Genomic DNA, 23,011 nt, shown 5'->3' on the forward strand with positions numbered 1-23,011 from the left:
CTGGGGTAGATCAGCTTGCTGTCTGTCACCATGTTCTGCATCTTCTGTACTGCCTCTGCTCTCACCTACACAGCCAGTCACACTTGTAATGTAACAGCAATGCTCTGACACAGTGTGATGGCTGCTGCTGCTATCTTGGTGTTGGAGTCTACTAGTCTAGCGGCCAACACTGGTGGACACTCTCCTAGACTGGGGTAGATCAGCATGCTGTCTGTCACCATGTTCTGCATCTTCTGTACTGCCTCTGCTCTCACCTACACAACCAGACACACATGTAATGTAACAGCAATGCTCTGACACAGTGCGATGGCTGCTGCAGCTATCTTGGTGTTGGAGTCTACCAGTCTAGCTGCCAACACTGGTGGACACTCTCCTAGACTGGGGTAGATCAGCTTGCTGTCTGTCACCATGTTCTGCATCTTCTGTACTGCCTCTGCTCTCACCTACACAACCAGACACACATGTAATGTAACAGCAATGCTCTGACACAGCGCGATGGCTGCTGCAGCTATCTTGGTGTTGGAGTCTACCAGTCTAGCGGCCAACACTGGTGGACACTCTCCTAGACTGGGGTAGATCAGCTTGCTGTCTGTCACCATGTTCTGCATCTTCTGTACTGCCTCTGCTCTCACCTACACAACCAGACACACATGTAATGTAACAGCAATGCTCTGACACAGTGCGATGGCTGCTGCAGCTATCTTGGTGTTGGAGTCTACCAGTCTAGCTGCCAACACTGGTGGACACTCTCCTAGACTGGGGTAGATCAGCTTGCTCTCTGTCACCATGTTCTGCATCTTCTGTACTGCCTCAGCTCTCACCTACACAACCAGACACACATGTAATGTAACAGTAATGCTCTGACACAGTGTGATGGCTGCTGCAGCTATCTTGGTGTTGGAGTCTACCAGTCTAGCGGCCAACACTGGTGGACACTCTCCTAGACTGGGGTAGATCAGCTTGCTCTCTGTCACCATGTTCTGCATCTTCTGTACTGCCTCAGCTCTCACCTACACAACCAGACACACATGTAATGTAACAGCAATGCTCTGACACAGTGTGATGGCTGCTGCGGCTATCTTAGTGTTGGAGTCTACCAGTCTAGCGGCCAACACTGGTGGACACTCCCCTAGACTGGGGTAGATCAGCTTGCTGTCTGTCACCATGTTCTGCATCTTCTGTACTGCCTCTGCTCTCACCTACACAACCAGACACACTTGTAATGTAACAGCAATGCTCTGACACAGTGTGATGGCTGCTGCGGCTATCTTGGTGTTGGAGTCTACCAGTCTAGCGGCCAACACTGGTGGACACTCCCCTAGACTGGAGTAGATCAGCTTGCTGTCTGTCACCATGTTCTGCATCTTCTGTACTGCCTCTGCTCTCACCTACACAACCAGACACACTTGTAATGTAACAGCAATGCTCTGACACAGTGCGATGGCTGCTGCGGCTATCTTGGTGTTGGAGTCTACTAGTCTAGCGGCCAACACTGGTGGACACTCCCCTAGACTGGGGTAGATCAGCTTGCTGTCTGTCACCATGTTCTGCATCTTCTGTACTGCCTCTGCTCTCACCTACACAACCAGACACACATGTAATGTAACAGCAATGCTCTGACACAGTGCGATGGCTGCTGCGGCTATCTTGGTGTTGGAGTCTACTAGTCTAGCGGCCAACACTGGTGGACACTCCCCTAGACTGGGGTAGATCAGCTTGCTGTCTGTCACCATGTTCTGCATCTTCTGTACTGCCTCAGCTCTCACCTACACAACCAGACACACATGTAATGTAACAGCAATGCTCTGACACAGTGTGATGGCTGCTGCGGCTATCTTGGTGTTGGAGTCTACTAGTCTAGCGGCCAACACTGGTGGACACTCCCCTAGACTGGGGTAGATCAGCTTGCTGTCTGTCACCATGTTCTGCATCTTCTGTACTGCCTCTGCTCTCACCTACACAGCCAGTCACACTTGTAATGTAACAGCAATGCTCTGACACAGTGTGATGGCTGCTGCTGCTGCTATCTTGGTGTTGGAGTCTACTAGTCTAGCGGCCAACACTGGTGGACACTCTCCTAGACTGGGGTAGATCAGACTTAGATATCACCTAAATTAATCTGGCAAAAATATTTTTTTAAGTACAATTCAAGGAGATGTATTTGAAAAAGCTGCGTTAAATATTGTTATCGTACATTTTGAGTAGTGTAACCTATTGCGGTCGTGTACACATCATCATCGTCTCCGGTGATCGTGGCAAAATATTGAATACTCCGCTACATCATCCCTATATCACGATTCAAAATTTATGGCTTCGACCATCACTACTCTAAATCAAAATCAACAAGAGCTACGATCTCTCTACCTTCCAGTTCTTGTCCTGCAGCTCGTTGATGAAGGCTTCGTTGAGGAAGGGCGAGATGTCCACTCGTCGCACAGGACCTGTCACTTCCGCAGCTGCTGGTTCTTCTTCCTCCTCCGCAGCCGCACTCAGCACTGTGTCCACGCTGTTGCGTCTCGTCTCCACTACTGGCTCATTCTTCTTGGCCCCTCGCGTTGCAATTGGTGGCGTCTCATTAGCATGCTGTAACAAAAACCTTGTATTTTGAAAGTTGTACCTATTTTTTTTAAAGGTATAGAGTATAAGTTCAATTCTCTATAACCTGGAACTGCAATTAGTTTGGGTTCATGGGGAGTTAGACATTTTTGCAAAAACTTTGGATGAAAGTTTTTGTTGAAGAGTTAAGATTCGAACATGGTTCATGTTGACAAGGCAAGGGCCAATCACAAATCAGGATGCTGTGAAAGCTTCTTGAAGCTTCACCCTCCAGTATACAAATACACCGTTCTCTGCCAGCCTTATCCTTTTGTTATCCGTTTTCTCTAAAGTAACATTGAACTGTTAATGTAATGTATAAACTGTTGAGTGTGTTATAAAACCCAGCTTAAGTAAAATAGTTTTTCTTTATTCCTAATTACAAATAGACTCTTGCCTTGCCAATTTTAAACCAACGGAACTACAAACCTTGTCACACTCTGCGGCTATCTGTTGCGTCAGGGCTGGTTTTTCCCCATCAAAATGCAGCATGAGTTGACTGCCCATGTACATGGACAAGACACCTGCAAAGGTGATGGCAGCACTGCGCACTGCAGGGTTGATGGCTGTCACCCCCTTCTTCACATTGTCCATGATGAGTTTCGGCTGGAATCTGCAAAACACGATGGAGTTTTAAACACTGTCACAAATAAATAAGAAATTATAAGAGGAAATGATAAAGCGTTGATGTTTGATGTTTGCTACTGTGAAACATTCACCTATCAGGTCTGATGATGATTGGAGTGTCCAATCTAAACCAATCACCACTATCACCTTATGTATGTATCGTCTCGTGTTACATGAGTACAAGTGTAAATACAGTGGAACCTTGATAAGAAGACCCTCGATAACAAGTCTCCCTTGATAACAAGTGTCATTTTCAAATTTTTTAAAATTATTTTACCCCAATCACATGTTATTACAAACCTCGATAAGAAGTTAACCTTGATAGCAAGTCTTTTTTAAAAATCCCCATGAGTCTTGTTATCAAGGTTCTACTGTACATGTTTCAAGTGTTATTAGACATATTGTTATTCTCCGTAAAATTAAAAACATGTATAACTATGTGATCAGTTTCCAAACAGTGTTTTGCTATTGCTGAATTTTCAGCCCTATTGTGTGTTATGTTGTATCTTCTAATTTATTAGAGTTGAATACAAATATTGGTTAAGTATTTATTTAAATCAATTTTACCAGTTCCTCATGAAGAAGAAAATTCTAATTACTTGTCAGGTTCGACTCACCCGAATCCAAACTCCTTTACAGCTGTGGTAAGCCAGTTGAACACCTCCACCTGCACCTTGGGGTTCTTCTGCGTGAAGGCGTAGTCCAGCACCTGTACTGTCACATGTTCCAGCTTGGTAGCCTCCGCCAATGCTGTGAGAGCGTCACAAGCAGCCGCCTGGGTCTTTGTGTCGCTCAGCTTCTCGGCCACATCTGTCGCTACAGCGCTTAGAGCAGTGCTGCAACAACGTTGAATATTCCAATAAGTACGTTACGTGGGAATGGGAACTAGGAGTTTTAAGCTAAGCAATTTTATGTACCATCAACATCTACAGGAGGGAGTCGTTGTGACACTTTTTGCTGTCTATTCAAGGTATGTAAAACACAATCCATACAACCTAAGGGAGTGTTGCTGAAGGTCTAAGTCCCGGAGAGTTTCATAGTACAGTCAATGTAGAAAACTTATCCAATGTTACTGTTTTAGACCTTCCGCTACAGATGACAAGACGCGAACAGTGGTGGAAGGTTCTCATTTTAGACATTCTGCTACCTGTCCAAAGTGCAAACTGTATGCCAAAGGTCTAATTAGACCTTCTGAGATTTAGACCCACAGTAACTCTTATTTTATTAACATTTAATTAGAAAATATAGGTTGTGGTCCCAAGGTATAAATTACGCAAGGTCAAAAACAGTAACAGTGGATAGGTTTTCTTCATTGGCTGTAAGTTAAGACCTTCCGGGATTTAGACCTTCTGCTACTGCCCGTTTACACCCTCAGCATCAAGTACAAAATGCAAAATGTGTGCTCAAGGTCTAAAACCTTCCTGGATTTAGACCCTCTACAAGTGATCCCAACCACAACACTGTTTATTTTAACACAAAATTGTAAAACTTTAACAAGTAATGTTTCAAACCTTACCAATTTATTTCTTATTACCCTAAGGAAGTGCCTGACCAAACCTAGGCAATGTTTATTGTGTAACTTCGTTAAAAGCCTACTGAAGTAACTAATTTTATGAATTTTTTGACAAGTGCCCCTCGGCAATATTGTGATTGTTTACCGAGATCACTGCAACGTCCATGATTATCTCCAACAAGTATGGTAGGCCTAACATGAACCTCTCCCAAATAAATAATTTTTTTTTTATGTTGGTATTATTCGTTTGTATCTGCAATTCTTTCACTACAGTTCAACAAATGTTGGACACTCACATAGACACAGGGAAGTGCTCTGCGATGGTCTTGACTGCGTCCAACCTCAGTTTGGCCACCTGGAAGTTCGTGTCTTTGAGACCGGGCTTCCTGTTGATGAGTCGCAGCAGAAGTTGAGCCGTAGCTTCTGCAGGATCCAGTGCAGGTAACAACTGCAAAATACCAGGTAAACTCAGAGAAATATTATTTTTTCCACATTGACTTAAAAAGTAGACAGTTAGGCCCATTATCCCCAAACTCAATTTAACTCAAACTAAGATAAGGCCTCCTTTAAATCACGGTTTACACACTACTTTCTCCAATGTTTCAAGATGAATGTATGTATGTATGAATGTGTTAAAGGAGAAATATAAGGGTCATTAAAGTAAGTGGTATTTCATCCACAACATAACCTCTACTTTTTCTACTCCAAACCTGTCTTTATAACTTACTATTATGGGAGATAAAAAGTGAAAGCCCTTGAAGAAACAGAAGTAAATGTTGGTGGATTAGAGGCTAATCTTTTTAATTCAAGAAGTAGTACAGATAGACCATAGATCACACAGAAAACACATGAGGCACACTACTTCATCTCCTGTGTGACTTTGTCTAGTTTATAGAAAGCTGACAAAGTCCTCCAGGCGATGAAATCTTGTATCTTCTGTGTGTTCAATGGCCGACCTGTGCTTCTCTACTTTCCTATTTATTCTACCATTCAAAATCCTCATTTAGCCTTTCCTTACAAAACTTTTTTGAAGGCAATTAATACTCGTAGCAGTTACAAGTTGTTTAAAAGCAAACTAAACACATCTTTCCTATATTATTCAAGGAATTGTCACAGCTATAAAATAGCAAACATGTAAGCAATCTGAGTGGTAGGGATATGAAGAGTTCTACTGCACATAAATTTTGTTTGCAAGCAAACATTAACGTTTCTCCCTCCAATTAAATGAATAAATAATCCCTGATGCTCTATATCATGGTTGCGTCTAAAATTACCTGGTTGAACTGTTCCACCGCAGCCATCCTAGTTTTCCAGTTGGAGTCGGCCAGACCAGTTAGTAGCTCTGGAGGGAAGATACCCTCGGCCTTCTCATCCACCTCCTCGGGAGTCAACTCTCGTTCAGCCACAGGCTTACTCTTGGCACCTGCAACGAACCACAGTGAAGTGCGAGTACTTAAAAACAACTTTTCAACTCAAACAATGTTCAAGAATTTTAAAGATATTTTGAGAGCTACTTATGAAAAAAAAAACTTTATAAAATAATCAATGGCAAGATTTAAATTAAATTCCCTCAAAATTACCAGTGGCGCACATGCGCTGCTATCCCCTTTGGGATACGAAGCTGTTTTAAAATACATGCAGAAATAAATAACTTACTTTGAGCGGCGCTGGGAGCAGCCTTCTTAGTGCCGGCAGATCCAGACGGCTTCTTTGTAGTGGAGCCTGCTGGTCGCTTAACAGGCTTAGGAGCCGTAAAGCCAGCAGTCTTAGCGGGGGCAGCAGCGGGCACCGGCTTCTTAGCTACTACCTTAGGCTGCTTCACCTGCAGCTCCGCTTTGTCACAGGCCTCCTTGATCTGAGAAGATTGAGAAGAAAGTTTAGCAATTGTTCGGAGTAGGCCTAAGATAACTATAGGTAGGCCTATCCACAATATACATCTATTTACGATCAATGAGATTTCAGATAGGTTCAGGTCAACACTTTTCCCACAAAATTGAATTATTCGAGAAATAATTTTCACATGTAATTCAGGTAAGTTATATTATAGCTTTGCTAGAGCTTTTATTCACGCAATATTCATCGCAAAAAGCATCAGTGATGATTGTGTGAAAGTAAAATTACAATTTCATTGTCCTGCAACCGCAGCATGATATGCATGATTTTAAGGAAGATAGTCACGATCACAGATGTCATTCACATTACCACCATGATTGTGGGATATAAAATATTCTAAAATATTCTACAAATAATTGTAGTAACAGAAATTAATGAATACTATCCAAAAGAACTTGATTTTGGCCAAAAACTTGTAACATCTTCCCGACCCAACAGCAGACCCCTAATTAGACCATCTATACATCTAAAGGTAGATGATACATCTAGTTGGATCTATTCATATTCATAGGTAGACTATCTTCTCTCATGTCAATTCTAATTTTTTTACCTTTGTCATTTTTAAGTTGTCTACATCAGTCAAGAACGGTGCAATTCCTTTCTCTCCGACGACTTTCATTGCCGTTCCTAGCGCTTCTGCAGAAGCATCTCGAACTGTTGGATCTGTAAACGAAATATTTAATAGATGAAGCTCTTGACGTATTGTTTCAACAAAAGACTTATGTTTAGCATTGCCTACAAGACCTTATATCTTGGAAAATCTGTGGAATGTTATGTGTAAGTTGGTAATGTAACCTGATTCAAATTATCAAATAATTTAAATTGTTTACCAGATTCGTTAAGAGTCTTGAGCAGAACAGCGCTGAAAGCTTTAAGGAGTTTCTTGTTGAGAACCACAGGGGTGCACTTTGTGAAGCAGCGGGCCAGGAAAACCGCTGTCTCCGCCTTCACCGAAGGGTTCTTATTCTCCAGAGCTGCCAACACATCATCTTGAATGGCTTCAAGTGTGGTCTGCAAAGTTATAGTAGTGAAAATCTTTGGTTTGTTCCACTAGTGTAATGTGGTTGGTAAGTTTACGTTAACACAGGATCCCCACTAAAACTGGAAAATTAAATTCATAGGTCTTGTTGTCATAATCCAGTTTTATTCATAGTTAACAAAACTCGAGGTTCCTTTGTTTTAAGATTTTTTTGTGGGTGCATTGTAAAAAATTATTGTTGACATTTTCCATGATCGACTAGCAAAACTTTTTTTTTTGTTTCAGAATCTACAATCAAATAAAAAAACCTACAAACAGTACAAACCTATTATATTAATACAAGAACATTCTAGATCAGAGACCACGATTACCAAAAACAATGATTAGAGCAGCAAAAAAAAAAAGTTAAAAGAAATACAAATTTTTTTATTTCTTTTTCTTAACTAAATAGTTGGAAGTTGAGAGAAACTTGTACCTCCAATTACAGCTATTCGTACAGTACAGAATTGAAAACTGAAGTCGCTGCTAGAAACTTATAAGAAAAAACCCTGGCATCAAAAAAATTGCAGTATAGATAATAATTATCTAACTCTTGTTGCAACTTACGCTGACATAGATCGCGTCAACTGCTTCTCTCAAAGCAACGACCACGTTCTGCTTCTTCTCTTTGAACTTCTCCAACAGTCCGGAGATGCAGGCGACTGCGTAAGGTTGAAACCTCTTTTTCAGCCCTGTGGCAATGGTGGCCAAACACTTGGTAGCTAAAGCGACTATAACCACGTTACTGTCCTTCGTTATCATCTAGAAAACAAATTTAATAATATATTACTTAACGTAAACATAAGGTTGTGAAAGTAAATTTTCTACAATTCCCTTATTCTCTGAAGACATGCTATATGAGGGTAATATATCAGTGTTAATTTGTGACCTTATATTGTCCCTTGGGCTCTTATTATATCAGGTAAGCTGGCAAACTCTTTCCTTTTATAAAAAAAACATGACCAGCCACCTGGCTTTTCTTTAAAATAGAACCTTAAATGCTATTTACAGTCTTGCACTCAACAACTTTGGTCAATTTCATATCCTTTCTCAAACATGCAATATTAAGTGCAGTGTTTCTATAAGAATACTTGTAATCCTAGCCTTCTAATTTCTACATATGAAAAAAGAAAATTGACTTACAGATTTTTGTACAAGATAATAATTTTTACGCCACACTACATTATTTTGACGAACTTCCCATGCAAGGATTTTGTCCAGAAAACAGCTGTTTGCCGCCAGCTTATTCACATGGGGTTTCATTGCGTACTACTGTACTGTAATGAGTTTTACCGGACACCAATCACCTGATTATACTGTATTTAGGTGGCAATGAATGGTTAAAAACAAAAACGAGGTTATGACTAGTGATTTTTAGTCCTTTAGTTGGTAGAAATATATAAAGATTTGTACAGATTTAGTAGTATGGCATAACCTATTGTACATAAATCGTCCAAAATGTGTGTACCGGACTCGTATGGTAATCTCGACTTAGTCTCGCACAGGAACGACCACACACGTACAAACTCTTATTTTCAGGACTAGTAACGTAATATACTATTGTAAACAAGATTTTAGACCATGTGTGGGAATAAAAATTAGATGTGTAATAAAGTAGGTATTGACTCTGCCCCCATTTATCTTTTTTATACTTTTCAAGATAAAAAACCAACTTAAAATTATTTAATTATTTTATAAACCGCATTACAGCACAGCAAGGTTTAAAGTACTATTTAAACATGGTATGTAAAAAGATCGCCCAGGTTATAACCAGAAATTACACGCAGGATAAAACAGGATATTAGCCTATGCTGAAGTGGGATGAAACGGGACTTTCTTGACCCAATATGCGAGACTTTGGTTTTGGTCTTTAGGAAACACTTATTAGGCCTAAGTATGATGACAACAAAAATAAAGAAGCCATCAAATGACAACTGTGTCCAAATCTATGAAAAACATTCACGTTGCAGCCTAGATTTCGAGTGTCTTTGTGTTTCGATTAGGGATGGACGAGATTGGATTTTTAGTTCGAGACGAGACGAGACGAGATTTTTTATTTCTCATAAAATTTCGAGACGAGATCGAGACGAGATTTCCCTTCTCATACATAACGAGAAATGCGCGTTCGACATTTTAACCTGATTTTGTAGCATTGTTAAATACCTACCGATTTGATGACAGATGACTGGTAAAATACAAAAAATGCAATAATAGGCAAGAATATTTCAAATCTTTTATTAAAAACATCATTAAAAACAGCAGTATAAAATATAAATGTTAATTAGGCCTACCTTATTAAAAATAACTAATACGCATAGGAAACATGGTGATATCAGTTAGGATATAGTTTGACTTTGAAAAATACAAAATAGGCTATATCAATTTAAAACATCAGTTTTATTAGTTAAGTATAAAACTACAATAGTAAAACTTTGAAAAATACAAAACATATCAGTCCAAAGATCAGTCTTAATAGTAAAGTATCAAGTAACATTATTTTCAGTCTTGTGTAATTTTTGAGAATTATTTGATTTTGGAGTGACTGGTTTTGGCTATGTTTACAGTAGACCTAGTAATACATAACACACACTGCTTACACTTTACAAAACTTCTCATCCTTTGGTTATGTCAAAACAACAAATCATAAAATAAAATTGTAAATGGAGGTCATAGCCATAATAGGACATGGCATAGACAAAATTATCAATAAAACCAATAAACAAACATAATAAATAATAGGATAGGACATAACATAGACAAAATTATCAATAAAACCAAAAAACGAAACGTAAACAATCCTGTTAAACAACAATATAAAATAAACAAAAATAGCCTACCACAAATAATTTCCTATTAAATGACTATGACAAGGTTCACAATCACAGATATGTTATTTTTTTATCAATCAATCATCATATCATCATATAATAAAAAATAATATGATTTTAATAAACACAAATGACAATTAGATAAAAACAAACAAGCCTAGCCTATAACATGTACACTGTTAGCCTCAGCCTCAAGAACTCATTGGACTATTGTCAAGTAAAACAATAAATAACATCAACCACTTGTCAAATTATTAAATTCTCAAGAATTAATAGTATTACAATTCTATGAAATACACAAGTAGATTAACTTGAGAATTTTAAACACCAGTATGAGAATTTGAAAGACCCAACTCTACGCAATACATAAATAAGGACAAAGTCAAAATTTAAATTGATTATGGTAGATACCTTAAATAATAAAACAATAAAACAATACATAAAACTCAGTCAAGGGAGACTTACATATCTCTGAATCCAAACAGCCTTAAAGAGATCAAAAACTATATTTATAACATTTACTGGTATAGCTTAATTCAAGTAGGCCCTACTCCCCCTGTTCATACATTAATTTAGAGTTTTGGTGCAAAAACACCAGTTCTTCAATATGTTCTATTGTTAGCCTTTGCCTCAATGGAGTGACTACATTTCCTGCAGAGGAAAATGTTCGTTCACTTGCAACTTCAGTCCCAGGGATACCAAGGTACTTACGAACTACAACTTTCATTAGAGGAAATCTACTTTCATTTTTCCTCCACCAAGCACAGGGATCTTCAGATGGCAGAATAGTTGGCTCACCAAAGTACACCTTCAGCTCTTCATCTACTAGCTGATCTAGCTTGGTGCTACCGGCTGCTGGTTCTTGGGCCTTCTTCGCTTCAGCCTTCATGATGAAAACGGACCACAGTGAATGTGACTTAACTTCTTCTTTTCCTAAAAAGAAGATATAGGACTAAGTACTGTAATATAAAGTGTAATGTCATGAATAAAAAAATTAAAATGTAATTAGGCCTAGTCTACATTAATAGTTCCTTCTTTTAATCCCATGCTAACAAAACATCATTCTCTATTGTTCAACTGTTATGTCTGTTGTTCTGTATTTTTGTCAATTGAATAATAAATGTTAAGCTTTACAAGACTATTTATTTTATCTTGTTAGTTGTTAGTTGATAAGGGATAACCTTAATCACATGAACGAGAAATTTTCCTTATTTAGGTGGACATTTTTATGTGGTTTTATTGAATGTTAGCTTGATAAAAGTTTACATCATCTCAGCTTCAATTTTATATATTCAAATGAACCTTTTAAGTATTGTACTGAACTGCAGAAACTTGTTGTTTTAAAACATAATTTGAGTATTTAACTAACCTTACAACTGCAAAAATCAAAACCAAACATAATCTTACATTAAAAAATATTTTTGTACTAACTTTGGCTTTTGTCTTCTTCAACTGGAAGTTGTCCTTTGGATGCCATTATTTGTTTCTTAAACTCTGATAAGTATAGTGACCTTTCATGTGGTTCCAACGCAATGTCTTTGAATCTTGGGTCAACAAGCATAGCATTGATGTACGGGTCGATTTTCATATTTCTAGGAAATCTGGACAGTAAACTTTGCAGTAAATGCCTTGAAAACATTTTCCCTACACCAGTGTCATCTTCAATAATGGCTTTCAATTTCTGCTCAATACAGTATAGTATGGGAATTACCATTGAGGCTGTAGGCATAATTGAAGAGCACATTTCAACTGTGGCTTGGTAAAGGGGCTGGAGGATTTTGACATAAGCTTCTACAAATCGCCATTCTGAAACAGTCAAGTTATCGATTTTGCCTGAAGAAGCTAAGTCTCTCGCTATTGGTTCCTTATTTTCTAGTAGTCTGGAGAGCATTAGGTATTCAGAGTTCCATCTGGTTTCTACATCTTGAATGAGTTTGAGAGGTTCTTTTCCCATCTCATTTTGGAGGGTATGGAGACGCTCAGTGGCCGTTGAGCTATGCCTGTAATGGCCAACAATTTTGCGTGCCTTGGTTACCAGTTCACTCATACCTGATGTGCCTTTCTTGGCATCTACCAAAACAAGTTGAAGGGTGTGGGCAAAACATCTAAGGGCAGTAAGCTGCTTGCACATGTTAACTCCCGATGTTATGTTTTTGCCGTTGTCTGTGACAGCATAAATGGGTATTGCCACATCATTTAGGTCCCAATATTCAAGTGATTCATTAGTTTTCTGGGCAATATGTTCACCAGTATGTTCCCCTTGAAAACCATAACATCCTAAGCAGTAGTTTTTTATAGTGAAATTCTCATCCATGAAGTGTGTTGTTAGTGCCATAAAGGATTCATTTGAGAGGGATGTCCACATATCTATGGTTATTGTAATTGAGGCTAAAATGGATTTCTGTTTACTTATGGAGTTATGGATAACATCCTTTACTCCTTGGAATAGTCCAGGAATGATATTCCTACTGAATGTCTTGCTAGAAGGAACTTTGTACAATGGTTGTGCAATTCTAAGCACATTTCTAAGACCCTGTTCTTCCACTAGGCTGTACGGATGTAGACTAGAAGCCATCCACTTCCCGATTTCCATTGTTAGGGCTTTAGCCCTAGGATTATCTTTATTCCACTGATTTAAGTCAGTCAATTTTCTTTGTGTTACGGGAGGTATAGGCTTAGCTAGGCCTGTTTGTATTTTTTTTTGAAACTTTTTTGCTTCATTTTCTTTTTGGTTCTTTTTAAATATCAAATATTTAGCATAATGCTTATTTTCAAGATGCCTATGCATACCTGTGGTGTTACCAAAACTGGTCTTTATCTTCGATTGGCAATGCAGGCATTTTGCAATTTCACTTGCACTACTGCCAGATGAAGTCGCTGTTGCCGACATTTTCACAAAGTGCTCCCAAATAGGAGCACTGGTCTTTTTGCCGACTGCTGTTTCCTCACTACTTGACGTTGTAGCAGTTTCTTCAGGCTCCATTTCGACATTCACGTTAAACAATGCAGGTGGAAAATGGAACTAAGTAAAATTAAACAAGGTAATATTGAATAAATTAAATCAAACTAGGCCTATTTCACTTGTTCGGAGCACAACATTACTTCTTTGTTTGTAAACAACACTACGTCAGCTGATCGTCTCCGTCTGTCGTCTGTTGACGCCGATTAGAGTAACGAAAGTTTTTAGTCTGATGTGCAAAGGCAAAGAGAAAGAAATCAAACTTTGTAACATGTAACTTGTCGTTTACAGGATCGCGACGGCAATTGGTTATTAAATTGAATTATTGTAATACATAGAACAAAAGTAGACTTCTCATCCCATTGTCAATTTGAAGCTCATTTTTCATGTGTAGTTCATGTCCGGTGACACTTGGCGCTGCTGTCGACGAAATTTTGTTTCTATTGTTATAGGGATAATTTCATGATTTTTGCTTTACTATTTGGTTATATAACTAGGAGACGAGTTATTGGTTGTGATTAGATGGTTTTATTCGGTTATACAAGGTTATAAATTACTGAAATAACAAGAATTGTAAACAAAACACGACCTCTACAGTGCACCGAACACGCACGACAGAACTAACAATGAATAGGCTTGAGTACGTTTTGGGAGTATGTTTTATCTATGGTTTTATCTATGATAAAACACAATCCCTTTGACTATTGAGTTAAAGATTTCTCGTAATTATGGAACAGCTGAAGACACTTTTATTGTTAGTTCTGTTTTGTTCATTGTAGAGGTCGTGTTTTGTTAACAATTTGTTTGTTGTTGTTTTAGTGTCTGAGCGTTGTCGTTTGACCTAATAGAACGATATAGCCTAATGATAAACAATAGACTAGTTCTCCTCATCTAGAGTTATTAACCAAATCAAACATAAAGCACAAATCATGAAATTAACATTAATTTAAACAAATTTCGTTTACACTAGCAATCAGTGCCATCAGGCATGAAATAGACACGAAAAACGAACTTCAAAATTTACAATGGGATGAGATGGTAAGTTAATACATCGCATAATATAGTTCAACCATCGATAAAACATACTTTTGACCTTTAATTGAACCTTAAAAAATCCTTTCTCAATCAAAGTTTTATTGTTTTTACCATTCATGGATAGCTTGTGACTAATAATTGGCTTCAAGCTATGTTTGATAACGTAATTTCGGCACAGGTCATATTGATATTAGATAAGGAAACTTGTTGTTTTGGTTGTAATTTACTTTTAAAAAGTGTTATAAACATATTTATTTAGGGAATAAACAAACATCTTATTCCTAATGCATTTAAGTTGGTACTCACCTCGACCTTTATAGTTCTATGTCGTCATTGTCGTCCGGGGTCCAAGTCGTCTGTAGGCCTACTTGTACTTGTAGCAAGTGGCAGTTCTGGATGTTGAAATACGTCTCCACTCTCCAAATGAAGTTTGGCCGTTTATAATGTTAAATTAAATGTGTAGTTTTGTGGAGGAATAGGGGAAATAAAACACTTTACTTCAACATTATTTATTTCAGTATTCAATTGCTAATAATGTAGGCCTAGCGGCGATTCCTAGGTTATTATTATGCACCGGTCATTTCCCGTCTCGAACGTTTTCCCGTCTCGAAAATTTCTCGGTCAAAAAAAAAATCTCGTCTCGTAGAACGAGATTTAAAATTTCCCGAAAATTTCTCGAAATTTCGAGACCCGTCCATCCCTAGTTTCGATGTGTATCGAGTGTCGATCGTCTTTAACTTGACTTGGCAATGACCAGTGAAAAGTCACCCTTGTGATTACAGTCTACATCGAGGCCAAATTGTTGGTGAGTAGTGTGTACTCAGTTTTGCAAGATCGTCACACTAAGATTACAAATCTACAATATGTGATTGTTTTGATTCATAAAAACTTCACATTCTACACAATGGTAAGTAATTAAAATGTAATCACATTCTACATTACCTTTTTCAAAGTTCGTACTAGCTCGCCGTAGTCGCCGTTCTCCAGTTTGGGGCCTCCTTGTAACAGCTGGTCCAAGGCATCCACCGCTTCCTTCCGTTCCTGCCACTTCTTGGCCTCCACTTTCTCGTAGAAATCTTTCGGCAGTCGGGAGAGAATGTCCACGGCTATCATGAGCTCGTAAGGGTCTACATCGCCAGCGCCTCCGTCATCACACTCGTCTCCTTCTTCTCCTAAAGAATAAAAAACTACCTTTATTTAGAGCATTTTTCAACATTTGAAACAACCAAGGTCAACTAAAATTTAAAAAAATACAATGAATAACCTTATAAAATTAAAAAGAAACGTAATAAAATTCCAATAGAGTACGCTATGTTACTCCAATTTAGCTTTAAACTATATTTATCAATTAAGTTTTTATGTTTTGTGTTCAGGTTGAAGTAAGGACATAAAATGTCTACAATCAAATATTGTTTTATAATAAAATTTTTCATTGCACAGAAATAAAATTATAATAGACAATACATAATATCAAAATTAATTTGAATCAACATTCAATGATTAGATAGATTGTTATATTTGATTTAACAAACAAAGACACTTACTAAATCCTCAATAATCAGAATAATAACTTTTTCCTCAAAACACCATCGCCTGTTTAATCTAACATTGATAATACACACCGTCATCAGCTTCAGCTGTCTCAGCCGCAATCTTAGATTGTTTGGCTTGTTGCGAGCGAAGATATCTAGTTGGCGCTGCCTTTTGTCCGCTCACTTTGTCGAAATCAGGCTTAAGTTCCGTCATCTGTGAAGACAAAACAATTTCAATCTTAACAGAATCATCAACTTACTTGGTTGTTAAGAATGTCACTACAACAGATATACCTTCCAGTTCCATAAAAAAGAAAAAAAGGAAAGGTACGTTAATAGATAAAAATAAAAAGATGGCCTGCGTTAACACAGAAAATATCAGAATTTTAAATAATACCTGGATGGGTTTGAGGAACGTAAGCTGAGGATTCAGAGCGGCTCCGATCCATCGATACATTTCCACAACGAGCGCTTTGGTTTCTTCTCGTACTGTTTTGTCCCTGTCTTCAATCAACTGGGGCAAACGTTTCAAAATCGGTTTGATGGTGATAACTTTTATTCCAAATTCCCTGAAAATTGAAATGACAATTTATACCAACAATTACGCACCAAAGGCTAATATTGTAAAGTGATGTTTGGTGTTTTCAACCAAACTGCGATTGGAGATTTCTCAATCTGAAGCATGATTGGCTTAAAAAAATAATGTGTGCACTGTGCAGCTACACTATAAAGGTTATCTACATGCAGTGTGAGGTGAATTTTAACAGGACGTAAATGACCACCTTGTCAAAATGAAGTACTTACTACCCAACAATGTTTGGAAGTGTTCTGGGATTGATATTTGAAAAAATGTAGAAAAAAGTTGGGGGGGGGGCAATTAAAACTCACCCTGTATAATTCAACTCGAAATTCAAACCATCTTCATTCATAGAACTTCCTAAATATGCATGTTAGGTATCTCTAAAAATAAAAACTGAAACTCCAATGAAAAATATGAACAAACTAGCGCAAAGTGTTTATATATTATTAAATTACAAACAATATCTGGGTATTTGCACAAGAATCACTATTTCAAAAATAGGATTATTATGTACAAGGATAGGGATCAGCTAGCTTACCTGGTAGATAGAGTCCAGATTAGCCTTGATTACACATAAAACACATGACACAACACAGAAAAACTTAATATTTCGTCCCAGTTAGGGACTTCATCAGAAGGGAGAAGAAAGAAAACTGGCAGTTACAGTTCAAATTCAAAAGTTCCACAATAGTGTTGCCAACTGTTGTTTAAAATTACTGTTGTTATGTACATCTATATACACATATACTTCTATATATACATATGGTGGTTGATTTTTATAAAAATGAAGCTAGCTGAGGGAATGGTTGGGTGAATTATCTGATGTTAAGGTTAGGAGGGTTTCTGGAATCAGTGATGTATTGGTAGGCTAGTTCCCACCTTATGAGTAGGGAGCTGTTACATTGGTCTTTGGGGAGGGATTTTATGGCTTTTGTCGTGAAACATGTATCAAAGTCTAAGTTGTGGTTTGCTGCATGTATTGCAATGGGTTTGTATTTGTTTGTTTTAACATCCTGTCTATGTCCATTCATCCTTTTCCTAAGAGTTTGGGTGGTTAGGCCTATATATTGAGCTTGACAGAGTTTGCATTGTAGTTGGTAGATCAGGCTTTCGCTATTGCATGTTATGTGGTCTTTTATTTTGTACTCTTTGTTGTACGATGTGCTGGTGAAGGTTTCTGCAGGAATGTTGATGCCACAGGTCTTGCATTTGGTTTCATTGCATGGGTAGGAACCTGGGGGCAGTCTTGGAGGTGGTTCAACGGACGGGTCGGGTAACTTGGGATGGACTAGGATGGTTTTTAGATTGGCAGGTTGTCTGTAGACTATGGTGGGGGGTTTTTGGAAGAGATCTTTGGTCTGGGTGGAGCTTCGAAGCATGTTGTAGCCGGTTCTCAAAAGGTTATTGAGCCTGTTGAGGCCTGGGTGGTAAGTAGTCACCAGGTTGACATCGTAGGTGGTTTTGGTTTTCTTAGGTGGATTGTCGGTAGCATTTTGGGCCGCTTTTATTTGCGAAGAGACTGTTTGTGTCGGGTATCCTCTATTTTCAAAAGCAGTTTGGAGTTGTTTGTTGTAAGTTATCAGATTCTTCTTGTCGGAGTTTATTCGTTTCCCTCTTAAGGCAAGACTGTAGGGTAGGGAGCGTTTGGTGTTGTTGGGATGGCAGCTGTTGTAGTGTAGGTACTGTTGGTGGTTGGTGGGTTTGGTGTAGACAGATGTGGAGATTGAGCCATTTTTCAGTTCCACCATGACGTCAAGAAAGTGAACCGCAGTTTCAGATAATTCCCAAGTGAATTTCAATGTTGAGAAAAATGGTTGAGGCTATTTTCTCCATGGGGCCAAATGACAAAGATGTCGTCTATGTATCTGAACCAACAAGTTGGTTGTAGAGTCTGTTTTTGCAGAAAGTCATTTTCAAGTTTTCCCATAAACAAGTTGGCGTATGAGGGGGCCATCCTGGTACCCATGGCAGTCCCTTTTATCTGCAAGTAGTGGCGGTCCAGGAATTGAAAATTATTCTTTTCAAGGATGAATTTGGTGAGGCTGATGATAAAGGAAGTCTTAGGGAGTTCACCTTTAGTTCTTTTGTCAAGGTAATGTTCAACTGCAGCAAGTCCGTGGGCGTGGGGGATATTGGTATACAGGGATGTGACATCTATTGTAGCTAGGATGGAGTTAGGTGTGAGCTTGTTTGTAACTGAAGAAAGTCTAAGAAGGAAGTCTGTTGTGTCTTTGATATATGATGGGAGATTTTGTACTATAGGCTGGAGATAGGTGTCCACATAAGCCGAAATTCTTTCTGTGGGAGAACCGCATCCTGAGACAATTGGTCTACCTGGTGGTGGGAAGGTATCTTTGTGTATTTTGGGGAGAATATATAATTTTGGGGTGGATGGGTTTTCTGGCGTTAGCAGTCTGACCGTTTCTGGGGTAAGCTGGTTCAGAGAGGCATTCCGTTTGATGAGGTCTTGAAGTTCCGAGTTATAGCGTTCTGTAGGGTTTTCATTCAACAGTTGATAGGTTGTGGAGTCTGAAAGTTGACGATCAATTTCTGCAACATAATCTGTCTTGTTCATGACTACGGTTGTGGAACCTTTGTCGGCTGGTAGAATCACAATGTCTTTATTGTTCTTCAGATCTCGCAAGGCTTGCTTTTCATCCAAGGTTAGGTTGGGTTGGGCAGCCTCTTGGACTGATTTCTCAAAGGAAGGATCTGATATGTTTTGGACTATGAGATTGATAAACTGTTCTATTGGGTGGTCCGGTGGTAACGGGGGCGGGTCAAAGTCAGATGGTGGTTTGAATTTATTAAGCGATGTCATAGTGGTCGAGTCTGGTGTCGGAAGATTTTGATTGGCAAAATGATTCTTGAGTCTAAGGCTTCTTGCCATGGTCATCACATCTTTGATGAGTGTTTGACGCGTGTTTTATGTGTAATCAAGGCTAATCTGGACTCTATCTACCAGGTAAGCTAGCTGATCCCTATCCTTGTACATAATAATCCTAATCAGCCAATTGGCCTTTCCTTAACTCCTAACCTATTTCAAAAATAGGTTTCCAGATCGAAATCTCAGTTCTAATAGCCTCAGGCATAATGTTTACTAAAATGGCATACTATGATAGTGGTTTAAATACCTTATTCATGCAATCCAATTGTTGTCTCCACAACTAGTTTCAACCTGCTAGGAGGTCATCATCAGGTGAGTACAAGGATGAATTACTTCATATGAAGGTCGTCAGTAACAGTTTTTGTTTTACATTTAAACAAACACACAACGAATAATAAACACATAGTGCGCACACATATACGGCCGATAAAAACATTGAACTTGACAAGCGGACCCGTGTTGAGAATGCGAAAGTTGCGTCTAGACTGTAGGGTAAACAGCTGGTCAAGCATCACGCGCATTTTCTTATCGCTCGTCGGTTCCATATCGGCCGTATATGTGTGCGCACTATGTGTTTATTATTCGTCGTGTGTTTGTGTAAATGTAAAAAAAAACTGTTACTGACGACCTTCATATGAAGTAATTCATCCTTGTACTCACCTGATGATGACCTCCTAGCAGGTTGAAACTAGTTGTGGAGACAACAATTGGATTGCATGAATAAGGTATTTAAACCACTATCATAGTTATTATTCGCAATCCGGAGGCTACCCACACCATAATGAAAATGGCATAGTTTAATTGATGTTATAAGCACAGCTATTCATTCATTGTTGCTTTACTTATAGTGTGACAACGAAAGAAAATTGGGGTGCTCTCACTGCCTCACCCTGTGTTATTGGATCGTTACTTTTTCTGAACCTTGTACTTACTTCAGACCTTGGATGATAATGCTAATGCAGCCTGTGACAATTTTCGGATTCTTCTGTTCCGTTCCCTTGAGCAGTTCTTCCAGAACTACTTCATGCTTCTCGATCTCTACGTACATGAGTGCTATTTGTCCAGCCAGTTCCTTGGTCTTGGCTTTAGGAGCTCCGATGCATTTAGCCACTAGCCCAGACATTACATCTCCTACAGTCCTGTAGACAATATTGCAAGTGATTAAAAAAACTGTTATCGCCACTCGACACAAGTTGTTCTTCAACTACGCAAGTAAACATCAATAACATCCTCAATCAAGGCCCCATTAGAAAAACCGGCCATGCTGCATAACCATGACGTCACACTGGTGGATAGATTCACTGCCATATCCCAAGTTAAAGCTTGCTGTTTGTAAGATTTTAACAGCAAGATTAAAAGTACAACTATCCACCACTGTGACGTAGTGTTGCGCTACCCGCGCTGCAGCATGGCCTGTTTTTCTAATGGGGCCTTGTCTCAACTCTGCAAGAAAACATCAAAAACCATCCCAGTACCTATCAAATTAATTTATAAACCGATAATTAATCTGAGATTCATTTAAGGTGTATTAAAACGTTTTTGTGCATTTAGTACTTAATCCTCGATAGGTATTGATTGCTGGATTAATATTTAATGAGCCAATACCAACAGTTTATTTAAATCAGCAATTTTATAAATAGCTTGTGCCAGGTAAATCGTTAAGTACCGGTACTAACAAGTACTAATTCTTAAATTCATTTAGATAAAAATTCTAACCCCTGTTTGAAAAATACTGATACAAAAATTATGTTAAACCAATTATGGAATGTTGATTCTTTGTTTGAAAATTTTAAAATTGAAGGGAAATGTCTTAAAACAGGACTAATTCTCAAAATTTGTGAAGAAAATTTTGAACCTTCCAGATGATTTGACGAAAATCTTCTACAAGTAGGCTACATTATAGTAACCCCCAAATACCCACTAGGCCTAATACACACAGAAACGTAGCTTATAGACCTAGTTATTCAGCACTCATTATGATTAGATAGCCTTAGCCTCTGTTTGAAATTTATTAGGCTATTGGTGAAATTGGGTTTATCACGTTTAAGAGGTTATTACGAACACTAGGAAAAATATAAGTTTTCACGGCGTTGAGGGAAACTATTCCGGTTTCTGATTCCCGTCACAAACGCTTCCATACAGTCACTAAGTTACCGGTCGGAAACGTGAGCTCAGTCTTGGTTAAGCCAGCCTTGTGAAGTTGGCCCATTTTGTTCATACCCACATTTGTTCTAACCTATTGTATTGTTTCAGAATTCATTTGGTTTTTTGCATGCTATTCATTCTGACTACTATACAGTTATATGTATGGTTATTCCATGCGATTTTCCAACTTTAGCTGGGTTTGTTTTTACTTTTGTTAAATGTCTTGGGTACCTACTTTCTCCCCTGTGGGCAGGATTCAGGGTTTTCCTTAAATTGTTGTAAAAAATTGTTTTTCACTTATCATGATGGAAAATATCCGCAATAGTTCTTTCAAACACACAATGTACACAAAAATACCTAACACCAGATTTTGTAAAGAAACTGTATTAAAATAAAATCATTACTTACTTTCCCGCCACAGCACTGTTTTCAACATAGGCTAGAACAGCTTCCAAACCCTTTTCTTGAGCGAGAGCATTGCTGTCGACAACCATCTTCTTTAACAGACCTAAGAACTTGTTCCATTCTGGTGATTTTTCATCCGCTATTTGGTTAAAAAGTTTTTTCGCCTCTTCGTAACCATTGACTCTGGCTTTCCACGCCTGAAAATTTGTGGGAAGACACAAGTTACTTTCTTACTGTGCAACATACAACACACTGTAGCCTACTCTAAAAGTATTTCTAAAAGTGTTACCATACATCCGTTTACAAAGCAATAACAGGCCTACTACAGTAGACCCCCTCTTAACCAACCCTAATGGGACTGGACCTAGGTCGGATAAGTCTACAGGTAGGTTAAAACGGGCAATCCCCAAAAAAATAACAAAACAAAATTCTATTCTATTGGAATTAGGCTACATATAACCTTTATTGTTCAAGTCCTACTTGCATTATTAATGAAATAAACTACACTTCTTTTTCACATTGACAGAAGAATTACATGTAAATAAACGCAAAACACAGTAAAGTAAAATATTTTCTGTGTAAAAATAATAGTTGTAGACAAGAGTCAATAAAAATTATTATTTTAATAACTCTGCTTAAAAGTCTATCGTAGTACAGTACCTACAGAACTTTTTGTCGAAATTAAAGGTAAGTTACATGCAACCATTTTGTTACGAGACAGGATGTTTATTTTTAGCCTCTCACTGGAGGCTACAACCTTGGAGTAGTTAACCCCCCTCCCCTGCCCTCCCAACAAGTTGTGTTGTTTGTTTACTCTAGCCATAAGATAATTCTAGATTATACCTATTACAAAAATAGCAGTCACATCCTGTGGAGATAAGCGTATGGTTCTCATCGCCGAGCGTGGGAGCGGAAATGACGAGATTCCTAGAAAGCGGTGGTTAAACCAAACTGCTCTCAAAGCAAGGTCGGTTCAAACAAAACTAATATTTTA

General features: G+C 38.3%; 1 protein-coding gene across 1 annotated transcript in view; it reads right to left on the reverse strand.

Annotated features, from left to right (window-relative positions):
* LOC128988142 (protein mini spindles-like) overlaps positions 1 to 23,011 on the reverse strand; it is a 55,800-nt gene that overhangs the window by 25,149 nt on the left and 7,640 nt on the right. Inside the window, exons 3-16 of the mRNA XM_054409369.1 lie at positions 22,021 to 22,214; positions 20,400 to 20,606; positions 16,398 to 16,569; positions 16,091 to 16,214; positions 15,411 to 15,640; positions 8,214 to 8,408; positions 7,459 to 7,639; positions 7,179 to 7,291; positions 6,392 to 6,590; positions 6,010 to 6,158; positions 5,032 to 5,183; positions 3,840 to 4,058; positions 3,025 to 3,208; positions 2,365 to 2,583 (exon numbers count right to left, since the gene is read on the reverse strand). Of these exons, the coding sequence (XP_054265344.1) occupies positions 2,365 to 2,583; positions 3,025 to 3,208; positions 3,840 to 4,058; positions 5,032 to 5,183; positions 6,010 to 6,158; positions 6,392 to 6,590; positions 7,179 to 7,291; positions 7,459 to 7,639; positions 8,214 to 8,408; positions 15,411 to 15,640; positions 16,091 to 16,214; positions 16,398 to 16,569; positions 20,400 to 20,606; positions 22,021 to 22,214 (2,538 nt within the window). The remainder of the gene's footprint in view (positions 1 to 2,364; positions 2,584 to 3,024; positions 3,209 to 3,839; positions 4,059 to 5,031; positions 5,184 to 6,009; positions 6,159 to 6,391; positions 6,591 to 7,178; positions 7,292 to 7,458; positions 7,640 to 8,213; positions 8,409 to 15,410; positions 15,641 to 16,090; positions 16,215 to 16,397; positions 16,570 to 20,399; positions 20,607 to 22,020; positions 22,215 to 23,011) is intronic.

This window comes from Macrosteles quadrilineatus, unplaced genomic scaffold, assembly GCF_028750875.1.
Source record: "Macrosteles quadrilineatus isolate MER2022 unplaced genomic scaffold, UCM_ALF_1.0 Scaffold_2__2_contigs__length_208266976, whole genome shotgun sequence".
Lineage (NCBI taxonomy): Eukaryota > Metazoa > Arthropoda > Insecta > Hemiptera > Cicadellidae > Macrosteles > Macrosteles quadrilineatus.